Source organism: Oryctolagus cuniculus, chromosome 7 (assembly GCF_964237555.1).
Source record: "Oryctolagus cuniculus chromosome 7, mOryCun1.1, whole genome shotgun sequence".
In the NCBI taxonomy this organism is placed as follows: Eukaryota; Metazoa; Chordata; class Mammalia; order Lagomorpha; family Leporidae; genus Oryctolagus; species Oryctolagus cuniculus.
Window position 1 is genome coordinate 3,268,619 of NC_091438.1, and position 15,092 is coordinate 3,283,710.

A 15,092-nucleotide genomic window follows, 5' to 3' on the forward strand; every position below is an offset into this window, starting at 1 on the left:
GGAAGCACCTGGCTCCTGGCTTTGGATCGGCACAGCGCCCGCCGTAGCAGCCATTTGTGGGGTGAACCAATGGAAGGAAGACCTTTCTCTCTCTCTCACTAACTCTGCCTGTCAAAAAAAAAAAAATATATATATATATAACACATCAATTTCAGTTGAATACTTAAAAATACAATTTAAAAAAACTTCCAAGAATCAGGCATTGTATTTGTTTTAATTATTTATTTATTTGAAAGGCAGAATGACAGAGAGGGAGAGAGACCTTCCATCTGCTGGTTTACCCTCCGGATGGCCACAACAGTCAACGCTGGGCAAGGCTGCAGCCAGGAGCCAGGGGCTTCATCCAGGTCTCCCATGTGGGTGACAGGGGCCCAAGCGCTTGGACCATCCCCTGCTGCTTATTAGCAGGGAGCTGATCAGAAGCAGAGCAGCTGGGATTCAAACTGGTGTTCCAACATGAGATGAGTGTAGGGTAAGCAGTAAGTTAAATCAGTACACCACACGGCCAGCCCTGAGGGAATTAGATCCTTCACCCACGTTAAACCTTTAATTCTACTGACAGCCATTATGAGGTAAACATTTATTTACCTGCTATTTTACAAAGAATGAAACTGACACTAAGAGAGAAGAGTCCCTGTTTGCTAAGGGATTACATGCTTAAAAAACAGGTCTGTCTAGTGCCAAGTTCTCCGCCCATTATGCCATGCTACCCTCAGTTACTTTCAGAAATCTCAGAATTCCCAATATGCTAGTGTGCTTTCAAAAAAGGTTAACTATTGTCTTTTGACGATGATAGTTTTAGCAAGGAATAGATGAGTTGTTCAGGTGATTTTTTTTTCTTTTATTATCCCATATTGCAGAATGAACTTGTATTTTTTTTTTTGGTGTCAAATTTTATGTTTTTATTTTTGGTACCTTAATTCCATCGTTAAAATTTTCTTGTTGCCCGGTTTTATTTCTATAAAATAATAACTTTCACTTTCAACATGGAAAGCTATGCTTTATTGTGAAGCAAAGGTAGTTAAAATTGCCAGCAGCATTAAATTGTTAACCTGAAAAAAGTTGCAGCATCAGCAGCATCACAGGACAGAGGTGAACAAACCGCAGCCGGTGCTTACAGATAAAACCTTGTTGGCGCACAGCTGCCCCGACGTGCTTAGCACCGCGACGACTTCCGTGCCGAATAACAGGACTGAAGGTTGCTTCCTAGACCGTGTCACCCACAGGACCCAGATGTGGACCGTCTGCACCTGTGCAGGAAGTTGCTCTAGATTAGGGAGCTCATTTTGAGTTGGGCATCTCCTAGAATGCCAGAAACTTCACTGGGAAATACACCAGAAAGTGTTTGCCTAACTGACGTTCTCACCTGACACGCATTCCCTCTTGTCTCTGCAGGTCCCAACCAAGAAGCTGAAGAAATATGAGAAGGAGTATCAGACCATGCGAGAGAGCCAGCTGCAGCAGGAGGACCCGATGGACAGATACAAGGTATGGGAGACGCCGCGCCCCGGCCAGAGCGCTCCTTTGTTTGCACCCTGAAGCAGCGGCTCTGGCGAGCTCCGTGGCCTCTGCTCCCGAGTGGCTCAGGTTACGCTAACTGTCCAGGTGTGCTTTCATTTTAGGATCCTCCCAAGTAGCCAACCGTAATATTTCTTTTCTTTCAGTTTGTATATTTGTAGGTAACGCCAGCTGTTGCATTTGTACTGAGAATCTTCATAAGAAGCTGAGAGAAGGAGAGGGAAAAGCAAAGAAAGTGGCTTTCTACTTTCAAAAATAAGAAAAAGAGAAAAATGGCAAAGTACTGTTTTAGCTGTGCATGGCCCCATCCACAGAGACTTTTAGAAGGTGAACTGTTGCAAGACTGGCACAAGGATGTTTCACACTTACCTATGTCTGTTGCAACTGTTAACAATACAAACTTACGTACTTGGAAGTAAAAATAAAAATCACGAAGGTATATCAAGCACAGTAATGGTGTTTATTGCAGCTCTTATTTCCACAAATTCATGAATGACAGCGGCATTTGGCTATAGGATGCGGTTTCAGAATCAGCGTGATTTCAGTGTAACGTCTTATTTAATTGTGGCATTTTTTTTTTAATGGGGCCATTCATGGAAATAGATCTCTGGAGTGCTAAGTAGCAGCACCGTGCCCAGGATTCGGTGTCAGGAAACACTGATTCCCAACTTATTTTTCCCAAGTGTAATATTATGCTCTCTCTGCAGCCTGTTTTAATTCTTCAGACTCAGCAGGTGCATAGCGGTTCCCTGTCTTTGCAGTCAGCACCCTAAGACAAGAGAACACTGTATTTTCAGCACTGGGAACCAGGGCCAGTGTGCTGCCTGAGAAAGTGCTGTGGTGGCGTTGCTAATGAAGTCACCCTTGGGGGCTGACTTCACTCCTGTAACTGCAGCCATCTTTATGAGGTCAGAAAGCCGGATATGGGCGGCACAGGCACGCTGTACGTCCTTGCTGCTGAATCGAATGGCCTGGGTTGCATGCAGAGGAGCATGGTGGGAGGAGTGTATGGGGTGTTGGCATCAGACGCACCTGAGTTCAGGAAAGAGCCTGGGATTCGGAACACCTCTGCCGCCACGCAGCATCTCGGTCTAGTCGTGGAGCTTCTTCCTCACCTGCACAGCATGTGGTGTGCGCAGTTCCGTGATGGGTTGCCGTGAGGGTGAGGGTTCTTGGATGCGAAAGACTCGGCCCATAGCTGGTGTTCATTAGACAGGTGTGACTGGTTTTATGAAGCACACCGTTAAGAATTACCCAAGAATGGCTAGAATAGTTTCAGCGTCTGTGGCTCTGCGCCTGCACCTTGCACTGGTCCTCCTCTGCAACTCAGCAGTCCACCATCATGTGTGTCCCCATGTGCAGAGCACTGGCTGAAGAGCCAAGGACAGAGTCCCACGCACTGCTGTGGGGGACACTTACACATAGAACAGAGAGCGTGCTCACAGGTGCCGGTGGAGGCTCACCCCCACCAGCACTGTGCCCTCAGAGGGACCAGCTGTAATGTAAGTCGTGTAGTGTGCCGCTGCAGACATGAGGGGCAGCCCTCATAAAGGTTAGCCCAGGGCCAAGGTGAGGCCCTCCTCCCGCTCTATCATTCTCATTTTTTCCCGCTGCCGCCACCGCCACCGTGAGTAGTCTGTGAAGAATGCCTTCCTGTTAGAAAGAGGGAACTGAGAGGTCAAACTTGTGCTGTTGAAATCAGGTTCCGCTGGCTTGCTGCGGCGCCCCAGATCCCTTGTCAAAGCAGGTAAGTGTAGATGGTAACATGCATGTGATTCTTAAAGCACTTCCAACACGTAAGATCATTAGTGTGCGGAATTTTACTGAGGGAGCAGAGTAGAAACGAAGCTGGTTTGGGCTTTCCTTTGACAACAGATGCTACTTCTGAGGGCTGTTCCCTCCTGCACGTACAAACCAGACGCCCTTTATTTCTGTTTCTTTGGGATGATTATCATAGCTTGTCCCTACAATGTCTAACTAATGTTTGTATCCTCTCGTAATACTGTCTAGGCATTTGTCCTGGTGATATTCTTGGCTTTAAAATGATTGTCCTCTAATTAGAATTACATTTTCAAAGTGGCTATTGACAACATAGTTTCCAGCCATCAACACATTTGATCTTTCAGATGAGATCAATATCTAGTTTAAGAGGCTAACTGTAGTTAGCTTAATTAATGCAGCAAAGTGTCTCAGAAAATACCTTGTAACATTTTCTAATTTTAATCCTGTCAAGAATAAGATGTCTGTGCTGGAACGAGCATGTTACAATTCATAGATCTTGACTTGGGAGCCCAGTTCACGTAGACTCTTGTGAGTCACTCCGAAGATATCTGAGGGCACTCCGTGAAAACTGGCACCATTTCAGTAAAAACCCCTCCTCAGCCTTTAGAATCCACACTGTTTAAAATGCCACTTCTAGGGGCTGGCATTGTGGCATAGTGGGTTAAGCCATCGCCTGCAACGCCAGCATCCCATATAGGTGCCAGTTTGGTTCATGTCCCAGCTACTCCATGTCCGATCTAGCTCCCTGCTGCTGTGCCTGGGGAAGCAACAGAGGATGACCCAGGTGCCTGGGCTCCTGCACCCATGTGGGAGACCCGAATGAAGCTCCTGGCTTCAGCTTGGCCATTTGGGGAATGAACCAATGGACGGAAGATTCTCTCTCTCCCTCTTCCTCTCCCCTTCTACCTTCCTCTTTTCCTCCCTCTCCCCCTCCCCCTCTGTAACTCTACCTTTCAAATAAAAAAATCTTAAAATGTCAAGTCTACGTTGTAGCTGTCCATATGGCAAGAGACTTAAAAAGGTTGTGAGAATTAACAAAGCAAAAAGCCCAGAAATACCATACAATAAGAGGCTCTAGGAGAGATTTCAGCTTGATTCCCTCTCTTGAGCATAGTGGCATTCATGAAAAGGCTGTGGCAGGAAAACCAGAGGTGACAGTGAAGACCCAGTCACGCAGAGCTGGCTCTCAGCACTCAGGCTTCTTGTTATCCACCTGAACCTGTGTGTGTCTGCTTTTATGGCGTATGTTCTCAGGATACACTCCTAGCACTGTCCTTACTTTTAACCAGTTCTTAAATTTCAGTGAATTTCAAGAAAGAGATGAAGTACTGTTGGTATAAATTTATGTATTTAAACCCGAAGCATGATGCCAGTATTCCTGGAGTCAAGTGGTAGGGATCATTGCACAACGTTGTATATATACTAAAACCACTGAAGTGTGCATTTTAGAAGCATGGTTTTCCATAGTATATGCATCGTACCCCCTCCCCCACCCCACAGAAACAAAGTGAAATAAAAACAAACACAAGCGGAAAGTCCCAGGAGGACTGGCATCTGGCTAATCATCTCCCTTTCGTGAACTCCCAGCCAAACCAGAGATACCTGTGTGGAAGCCGTGCTTGACGGACAGGGACTGTCTGCCACATGGAGCTAATGATTGACAGCTGATCCTGTCCGTACCCAAAGGCCAGCCCTAGTATGCTCAGTCCTAGTGATGCCTCTTGATTTCCAGATAGAATATACGTTGAACATACGCATGATGCACACACACACACACGCATGCACACACATGTATGGATATAACTAGGTAATGCATCTGTTTGCATTTGAAACTCAGTGAACCCCATAGTGACTGCTTAAGGATGAGGAATGCCCAGCCTGTACAAAGGGCCACAAAATCATCTGGTGTGGCCCTGTCAAGGCAGCAGCAGACAGAACTTGAAGTTCAGTGCAGCTGTAGCAAGCTAATTTTGAAGTGGATAAGCTGTGGCCTGCAGAGGGCCTTTGACAGGGAAAAGGTTCCCCATCCACCTCTGGTAGCCTCTGGGGTGCTCCTTTACCTTCCTGACTACATCCGAAGAATCAGAAAGCAAACTTTATTGTGAGAAGAAGGTGGAACATTTTTTCTAAATCTCGACCATCTTTCTTAACTTGGACCTAGCCAGATTTGCTTAATATCCTTTGTCAACTCTGATATTTTGTTTGTCAGTTTATTCGTGGATTCCAGATGAGCTGAACTGGAGGGTAGAGATTTGACCGCAGAGTTACATGAACTATGTTTTCGTGCAAGTCCCTTGAGGTTCCACTGTACTGGGTATGTGGAGCCGTGTTAGTACAGTTTAAAAGTAGGAAGCAAGCCCCTAGGAAGCCGTTGGCCTTGTTTTCCATCCCAAGGAGGTAGATTGCCTTCATCGTGGGCAGGTTCTCTAGTGACGTCGCCGTCGATGGACTTTCTAGAGAACAGCAGCCTTCACCTACCTTTGGAGAGTAATGCGCTTTCCTCTTTTAATTAAAGAACTGACTTCGCAAATGTAGGTTAAACCTTAAAAAACACAGCCAATTAATTAAATGCAGTGAATCTCCCAAAGCGTAATGAAGGGTACCTGTCTGGATGGAGAATCCCAGGAAGACTTCGAAATGCTTAAACTCTCGGATGTGGAACATAGATGGTGTTATAAATACAGAAGTCCTGATTGAAGTCACTTATCCATGTTCAGTATAATTACGTTTAGATGTTGAACTTCTTTTGTGAGATTGGTGACTGTGATTTTTTTTTAGAAGAATGGAATGTAAATAGAAAAAATGGTTTCTCTAAGTATACACACTTTTTCTTGTGCACAGAAATTTTCTTAGAGCAGCTGTTCTTACATGAAGTTTAAATGAAGCTACTTAATTATGCTGGGTAAATAGTACAAACTATCGGGAGTGAAGCTTCATTGTGCTTGTATTGTGCCAACTGTATACACCTACTGAAATGATTTAGAACAATAATCAATACAATAATAATTAAATAATTTTTAACCTGACAAGAGAAGAAATTTGAACTATGCTAATTTCTTCTCTGTGAAGGGGGAAGATTGTTTTTTCCTCCACTGTGTCAAGCCCTTCATTATTCAGAGGAATCAAGATAAGTGTGTCCATCTCTGAAAAGTGTTTTCTCAGCCATGGAAATAAGCTTTCTACTTTTCATTTTCCCATATCACAGAGGTTGTTGTTGGCTCTTGGAAATGTTTCTGTTGTGAAAAATGTGATTTTAGTGAATAGTACTAGACAAGAGGATGGTTTCTATCTGCCGTGATAATGATAAACTTCAAGAGGCTGCCACTTCCCTTTTTAGCTTGGATTGCCCAGTTAGTTCACTGTTATCGGATGCTCGTATGGAGCACGGAGAAGCCCATGCCCTCATCGTGCTTCTCAAGCCGAGTGGCAAAAAAGGAGCAGGTGCCTTCTGGCCATGCTGCGTTGCTGACCCGGTTCCCTTTAAACCTCGGGGGAGCTGTCAGTGTGGGGCACAGTGCACATCTCTAGGTGCATTCATTTCATGATCTTCATAATTCTCAAGAACAGTTAACGTGTTTGCAAAGCTTTATTTCCTGTTAAAGTATTACTAAGAAAATGATACACGGCCCAAACAGGTTTCTAGAGCATGGGTCACCCATTTTGCTGGTTGCACGTTGCATGTGTGTGTGAAAGTAGAGCCAGAGTCTGCAGTGCTGTGGCAGCGCCAGGTTCTGTAAAGGAGATTGTCATGAACCGCAGCTGCACCTCTGTGTACGTAGGTCTGTGGCTGCTTCTGCACGACGGCGGCCCAGTGGAGTCATTTCTCCAAAGCGTACAGTGTTCACTGTCAGCCTGTTTGCATTTCAGGTTTGCTGGCCCTGTGCTTGGAGCGTGATCTCAGGTGGTTTTCTTAAATGCTAAAAGGAATGTGGTCTGTTTTGCCAGCTGTCAGTTATTACTTGCAAGATTTTGTTGCTAGTTTGACGTTTAAAAAGTTTAAAGTTTCTACCAGAAAGATCAAGTTGGATAGAATGGTGAAGGAGTAGCGCATAAGACAGTTTCAGATACCCAGGTTTTCCTCTCAAATCTTCATTTAAAGAGGAAATATACATTTGAACATTTCACCAGTAGGCATTTTTCTTTGTATGTCAAAAAAAAAAAAAACCTGCTGAAAATTTTAAAATGATGATTGTTAACTCTTTTAAAAGAGGTAGCTCAAAGAAAATAAGGGAGAGTTGAGTGTGTTGTTGCTAGCAAAATTGCACTGTCTCTTTTAGGAAAAATATTTTTTCCTGACTCCTGAATGTCTTTAAAAACATGTGCCAAGAATTCATCCCAGCAGCAGAAAACACACCCAAAACACTGAGCCAGGGTTTATAAAGCCACCTCCTATCCGGTCACTTCTTCCTTTAGAGCTGCATCTGTGTTCTCTCCACTGCCAGTTCACATTTCTCTGGTTTCTCATCTTGGAATTAATGACATCCACCCACCAACCCTTGGACTGCTTCCCCAGGCTTCAACTCCCAGAATGCAGTGAGACCAGGGAGCAGTTTTTCTTCTGCCTTTCTCTGCCCAGCGATTTCATTCCTTTGCCTGAAGACGAACTGTTTGGCAAGTTTCGAACTTGTCAGATGAGGAAGTGCCTTCCACCCACCTTTAATAACCACCGTGTCAACAACTCACACTGGGGTTGCTTCCAGTCCTGCGTGCAGCACCTCAGTGTCTCGCACGCTGCGAATAGCGGTGTGGGGGGAGGAGTTTGAGTGTCGCGAGTCTTCCTGAGTTGAGACTTGCCCACTGGCTGCTCAAGTACACTTTGTTCTGTTCAATGTTCGCAGTCCAAGAGGGAACTTAGAGTACAGGACACTCTAAGGAAAAACCAAATAGCATTAACAGATACCTGTGTTTGTCATTGCCATCTCTTCAGTACATCAGTAGGTGTGCAATTTCATTGGATATTCCTTTTTTTTTTTCAATTGTCTTTGTACCTATGATTGAAAACGGTAGTTGGTCTTTGACTTTTGAGGAGGTAAGTTGTTTTTTTTTTTTTTTTAAATCTGTGTGTGTCTGTAACGTCAGTGTCTGTCTCTTTGAAAAATGCAGTATCCTCCTCCCAAAAGTTACTAACCAAACTTTCTCAGCTGCGCACCGGCCATGCCAGAGGAGAGAGGGAGCTAACAGAGACCGTGGTTGTCTGCTTTTTGTTCAGACGCTGTCCGGGTGTGAGGTGGAGTCCCTTGCAGGCCGTGCAATGGGAGCTTTAGGAGGGTGGGGGCAGCGTCTCGTGTCTTCTCTCTGAAGGCCTGGGAAGCAGTTTGCCTGTTTCTTTCACAGGCTCTGAGCGCTCAGCACATCTGCTCGTGCAAACTTCACCACACGTGAGTGTCTCAGGCCAGCGGGGCTGACTTTGCCAGCGTCTCCAGATGACCCAAGCGAGGGTAGAGCACCTTTCCAAGCCCACCACAACCAGCTTAGCTTCTCCGTTTTAGTATAAAAGCAAACTTCTTGCACTGGTCAGTTCTGAGAACAGGTTTGGCTCCTTGGGAAGGGGCAGAGAGAACAGCCGCGTGGCTTCGTCTGTGTCACCCTTGCTCAGGGTGGGCAGGTCCGTCTCAGCTGTGTCTCCCGGCAGCGCTCCCGGGCGCCGGAGGCCTCCCAGGGCTCCCTCCCGCCCCTGCACTCGGGCTGCGGAGGACGATACTGCATTTCTGGCCGGTGGCTTGCTTCCCCCGTCTGTGAGTGCAGAGCAGGTCTGACACTCTCCACTGTACTGCTTGCTTTGCAGCCACTCAGCTGGAGCTTCTTGCTAGAGGGAGAGCCAGCAGGTGCCCCCACCCCTCCCGGCCCCCTCCCCGCCAGGCGATGTTGCTTTGTAAGGCCCCTAGACACGAGATTGCCCATCCAGTCTTTCCCCCGTCTGGTCTCTACCCCTTTAGCCCTGTGTCTTAAGGAGGGGCTGGATTGCAGCGGTCGCTGTAACGAGAGGTTAGCAGTCAGAATCTCAGCCGGGCTTCCATTTCTTTCTTATGTTGTAATCCATCAGCTGTTTGGCTCTGAGAAGTAGTGAAGTAGCTGCCTGGAACTTATACAAATACTTAACGAAAGTACTTTTCCATGAACGTCATGTGACTTTACCTGCAAGTTGTTTCGACACTGTCCTCAGCCCGTGCTGCCTGTGACCTGAAAAACTGGGAGCCGCAGCATTCTCGCTGTGCCCGACGAGTGTGACATAAATAATAGCTGAAGGAGCCCTTGTCCCTCGGAGTTCTACAAGGGGGCTTTCAGTTGGCATGGGACGCTTAGCTCGGGAACGGATGCTGAAGCCGTCTTGTCTTGTTCTCTTGAGATCTATCCAGAAATGAGAAAAATCTCTTGTCCGGAGCAGTCTGCGTTGTGAAACATGTTGTGTTAGAACTGCTGGGAGGGGCTGCTCTTTCCTGAGAGGGAGGAAGCTCGCTGAAGAAGTTTTTGAAACCGTTTTTGCTTTTAAATATAAGTTTTCTACAAGTATGTAAGTTGTTTCTATGAAAAAGAAGTAGTAGATCTATCGGGAATAGACTTTCTAGCTCCTACTGGAGATTGGGTTACTTTGGCAAAGACGGAAAGGTTCAACTGAGAAGCCCTGGCAGATAGAGATGATAGAGAGACACACAGATAGATGACACACAATGTTGATATATCTATTTATTGTTGTCTTTTAAAAATATTTCCAAGTTTTGGCTGGTGCCGCAGCTCACTAGGCTAATCCTCCACCTGCGGCGCCAGCACACTGGGTTCTAGTCCCGGTCGGGGTGCCGGATTCTGTCCCGGTTGCCCCTCTTCCAGGCCAGCCCTCTGCTGTGGCCAGGGAGTGCAGTGGAGGATGGCCCAAGTGCTTGGGCCCTGCACCCCATGGGAGACCAGGAAAACCACCTGGCTCTGGGCTTCGGATCAGCGTGGTGCGCCGGCCGCAGCGCTCCAGCTGCAGTGGCCATTGGAGGGTGAACCAACGGCAAAAGGAAGACCTTTCTCTCTGTCTCTTTCTCTCACTGTCCACTCTGCCTGTCAAAAAATAAATAAATAAAAATTTAAAATATTTCCAAGTTTTGTAAATGACTAAATGTAATAGTTTTGTTACGAAGTTTGCTAAAAGAATTTCATTTCCACTGGAAGTGATATAATGCCAAAATGAGAAAAAGGATTGTAAGTTCACTTCTGTTAGAAGTTCCTATTCCGCTCAACACCACACTGAATCCAGGATACAGGACAGTGTAACCCTTGCCCAGGTATTCCTGAGAAGAAAGTGTAGCTACTTGTAGTCACAACTTGTACTCAGCTAACTCTGCCTGTCCCCTCCATCTCTGCAAGCATGATAAATGTGCAGACTATTTAAGCAACACTGTTACACATTTATTCTGTGTTCAGTTGCACAACACTTGGGAACCTGTTAAAAGAACAAAGACAGCAATAAAAAGAATCTGCTACCCCTAGATAATATCTGTTGCTTATATTGTTATAAAAATGGGATTTTTCAGTTTTTCATCTTTTTTTCTAGAAGGCAAAATAAGCATTTCCTCTATTATTATTTTACTCCGATATCTTAATGCTGCCTGAAGCTCTATCACGAGTTGATTTCAAGTATTTATTTCAAAATGTATTGAAGTGAGCATAAATGTTGACCTAGCAGTTAAGACATTCATGCCCCATGATGCAAGTGCTGGGGTTCAGTTCTGGCCCCAGCTGCCCATCCCAGGCCCTGGGGGCTGCAGCTGGTGGCTTAGAGGGTTTGGGTCCCTGCCACGCATCTGGGAGACCTGGGTTGAGTTCCTAGCTCCCGGCGTCAGCCTGGCTGTCGCGGGCGTCTGGGAAGTGAACCAACAGGTGGGAGCTCTGTCTCCATCTGTCTGCATGTCAAGTGAAAAACAGAAAATGTAAGTGATTTTGGCTGGTTTTCACATTTTGTAGTGCACATCTTTTTTGGAAGGATGTTTGGACATTCCCCCAGTGTGTCTCAGTCTGCCGTTTCAGACGGGCGCAATAGCTGCTTACGGCCGAAGTGCAGGGCCATCCTTAAATTTCTCAGCTGGCCTTCCCTGTTCATGGACCCTCTCTCTGCCTCCCTGGAAGTCTCAGGCTTTGCCCTGACCATCTATTTTTTAGCTCTTCTCAAATAAATAAATATATAAATAAACAACATAGAGATTAGGCTTCTTCTTTCTGCATAACAAAAGCGGGTTGTGCCACAGAAGGTAAAGGAACTCCACCCCACCCAGTGTGCGGTGATGCGCTGTCTTCCAAAACCCGCGTTTGTCTTCTGCTGCGTCTGAGTTTTTGCCACCCTTGCAGAAAGCAGTGAGGAGTGTGATCTGAAAAACAGGAAGGTCACAGCACATTGAAGTCTTTCCTGTCAGCTCGCCTTTGAGTCTCCTAATAAGTGCTAGCATTAGCAGACAGCATTTTCCGTACTGTGGATGGGAAACACTTCAGTCGCTATTCTGGAAACAGCTGTGAATGTACAAATCCGTCATGGCTCCATATGGATTCATGACCTGGTTCTTTCATCATATAACTTTGCTTCTGATTTTCCCTGGGAGTTGGAGGGGCGGGTGCGGGGCGGGGGAGGAGGGGGCGCTGGGAGGGAGGAGAAAGTTCAGTAACTTACTTTATCCAGAAAATTTCAATCTGAAATGTTTTTTAAAAAGCAAACATTTCTTGCACTAACACAAAAACGGGTGCTCAGGAAGGCTTCTGTTTTAACTCAAGGAATGTCAGGTGCAGCCCAGTCCGGATCCCATGGTCCTCATTCTTGCCTCTGGAGCTCCTGCCCATACTCGGTGATTTGCAAGCTTGCCCTTGAGAAAGCATCCGTGGTGTTCCCGCCTTCCGTCCCTACTGTGGGGTCAAGGGTGGCCCTGCTGCGCTTGTGTCCGCGTTCTAGGTGTAGATGAAAACCTCACAGGAGCTGGCACTGTGTTTGGAGATGTGGCTGTGTGTGGCGTGTTGTGCATCACGCAGCTCCCCCCGGATCAGGGACAGTTGTGTCACCGGCAGACAGTCGCCTCCGCCACGCTGGCTCCTCGTTCCCCAGACAGCAGCGCTGCCTTCCTGTACCACTTGCGCCTTCTTCTTACACCTGCGGAAAGTTCCCGTTGTCGCTGTTGCTTGTTCTTCCTGGCCGCGTGCACGTGTGTCTGCCCGCACGCCCGGCTCTAACGCCTGCTTCCCGCTGTCGTCCTTTTCTGCAGAGGGAGAACCGGCGATTGCAGGAAGCCAGCATGAGGCTGGAACAGGAGAACGACGACCTCGCCCACGAGCTGGTAACCAGCAAGATCGCCCTGCGGAACGACTTGGATCAGGTAAGCTTGTTGGCTAGGTGGAGGGGAGCCGTGCCGACTACCTCCATGTGGCTGTCGCCGCAGGGCCGTGAGCCGTGGGACTGGTGAGTGGGTGGGCGGTGGCAGGAGCTGGCGGTGCAAGCCCTAGAGAAAGGGTTGAGTCATTTCCAAACAACCCGTGACGGACTTGCTGCACCCCTACACGTCCCTGGTGTCTTTTCTGTTTGTTGCCGCCTTTCCCAAACAGGGGCAGCCAACGGAATGTGCATGTGAGAGCTAGAATGCTCTGAGCATCAGAACAGACCGCAGGGGCAAGTGCGAGCCTAGCTAGCGGTCGACGGTGCACCTGGGTTGGATGCCCAGCCCTGACTCCAGCTTCCTCCCTGGGAGTCTGTGGTGGTGACACAAGTGACTGAGTTCCTGGCACCCACGTGGGAGACCTGGAGTCAATGCCCAGCTTCTGCTGTTGCCTCGGCCCCAGCCATTGCGGGCATTTGGGGGTGAACCAGAGATAGGAGTGCTTTCTTGCTCTCTCCCCCTCTCTCCGCCTTCCTCCCTCTCAAATATTTAAATAAATAGGCTGAGCGTGCTAGGCACCGAGTGTGTACTAATGCCGCTGTAACACTGGCAGGCCTCTTGCTTTCTGTTCCAGTAAGAAGCCTCACCTGTAAGAAGTGTGAAGTCTTATATGAAATATGTACATTAAGAGTGGAATCGCCAGGGCCAGCATTGTGGCAGCAGGTAAAGCTGCCGCCTGCAGTGCCGGCATCCATGTGGGTCATCTCCCAGCTGCTCCACTTTCAATCCAGCTCCCTGCCGATAGCCTGGGAAAAGCGATGGAAGATGGCCCACGTGCACGGGCCCCTGGTACCCACATGGGAGCCGCTAAGAAGCTCCTGGCTCTTGGCTTCAGTCTGGTCCAGCCTTGGTCATTGTGGCCATTTGGGGAGTAAACCAGCAGATGAAAGATCTTTCTCTCTCTCTCTCTGTAATCTGCCCTTTCAAATTAGTAAATCTCAAAACAAAACAAAAACACAAGTTGGATTGTCAAATGTCTTTGCCCAATGTGATTTCTGGCAGCCGTGTTCCCCAGGGCAGTTCTTATCCTGTCTATAGGTATAGAAGTATCTACTTCATAGAGGTGAGAGAAGAAGGAGGTGGGTGGAGCCAGCCTCATGCTGTCGTGGGTGAGGGCAAACCCACTGCCTGCGACACCTGCATCCCATTTGGGCACCGGCTCAAGTCCCGACTGCTCCACTTTCTATCCAGCTCCCCGCCAATGTGCCTGGGAAGCAACGGAAGATGGCCCAAGTTCTTGGGCCCCTGCTCTCACGTGGGAGACCCAGATGAAGCTCCTGGCTCCTGGCTTTCCCTGGCCCAGCCCCGCTGTTGTGGCCATTTAGGGAGTGAATCAGTGGGTAGAAGACTCTCTCTTTCTCTCTGTCTCTCTGTGTGTGTGTGTGCATGCGTGCGTGTGCACGCTCACTTCTCTCTCTGCAGCTCTGCCTTTTAAATAAATAAATAAGTCTTTTTAAAAGCTGGAATAGGTAAAGCAGTCAGTAGAATGTGTTCAGTCGGTGTCAGCTGGTGCTAGGAAGACCTGAAACTGTTTAACTTCCGACGGTGCTGACAGTCTTAGGACTTCCTGTTTTCTGTTGCTGGCGCTGCCAGAAATGATTGGCAATATGGAAACAGTCTTGTGCAGACTTAAAATTATCACTCTATTTTCTGACTTCTACAATGTAAATACTCCCGACAGATGGTGCAGGGTCAGGAAAATGGAGATGGAGACTGCGTGAGTCTGTAACAAAGTCGTCACTTGTGCTTAACTGTGCCTCAGCAGCATTCAAACTACAGATCCAGTAACAGCATAAATTCGCTTAAACGTGTAAAATTGAAAGACAGCTAAAAACTTCCCCTGCCACAGCTTCTTTTTCCCTTATGGACAGCTAATCTTGTAGCTCAGAAGTATGGTAAGATGGCAGAAAGAGCACCACTAAGGAAAATAGTGCGAACTGGGGGAGAGGAAGCCGAGGGCATCGGCACTGACTGAGTTTGGAACAGAAACTGTTCTTGCTGGGAACACAGCACGTGGAAGGCAGAGAGAGCAGTCCAGAAAATGATCCTTACAAAAACACTTGGCCCCCGGGCCAGCACTGTGGCATAATGGATTAAGCCTCCACCTGCTATGCCGGCATCCCATACGGACACCTGTCAAGTCTCAGCTGTTCCACTTCTGATCCTGCTCCCTGCTACTGTGCCTGGGAAAACAGCAGAGGATGGCCCAAGTGCTTGAGCGCCTGCACCTCCACGGGAGACCCAGAAGAAGCTCCTGGCTCCTGGCTTCAGATTGGTCCAGCTCTGGCCGTAGCTGTCATCTGGGGAGTGAACCAGCAGATGGAAGATGTCTCTGTGTCCCTCTCTCTGAAACTCTGCCCTTCAAACAAACCAATCTTACCAAAAAAAAAAAAAAAAAAA

The 15,092-nt window shown here is 47.5% G+C and overlaps 1 protein-coding gene across 17 annotated transcripts in view; it reads left to right on the forward strand.

The window, feature by feature from the left end:
• RABGAP1L (RAB GTPase activating protein 1 like) overlaps positions 1–15,092 on the forward strand; it is a 788,918-nt gene that overhangs the window by 752,007 nt on the left and 21,819 nt on the right. For 9 of the 17 annotated variants that reach the window (XM_070077150.1, XM_070077147.1, XM_070077148.1 and 6 more), the window contains 2 exons: positions 1,396–1,488; positions 12,525–12,635. In XM_070077150.1, coding sequence (XP_069933251.1) covers positions 1,396–1,488; positions 12,525–12,635 — 204 coding nt within the window. Of the gene's footprint in view, positions 1–1,395; positions 1,489–1,664; positions 1,969–7,673; positions 8,330–12,524; positions 12,636–15,092 lie in introns of those variants that run through there. The other 8 variants (XM_070077152.1, XM_070077153.1, XM_070077154.1 and 5 more) reach the window with 2 other exon arrangements.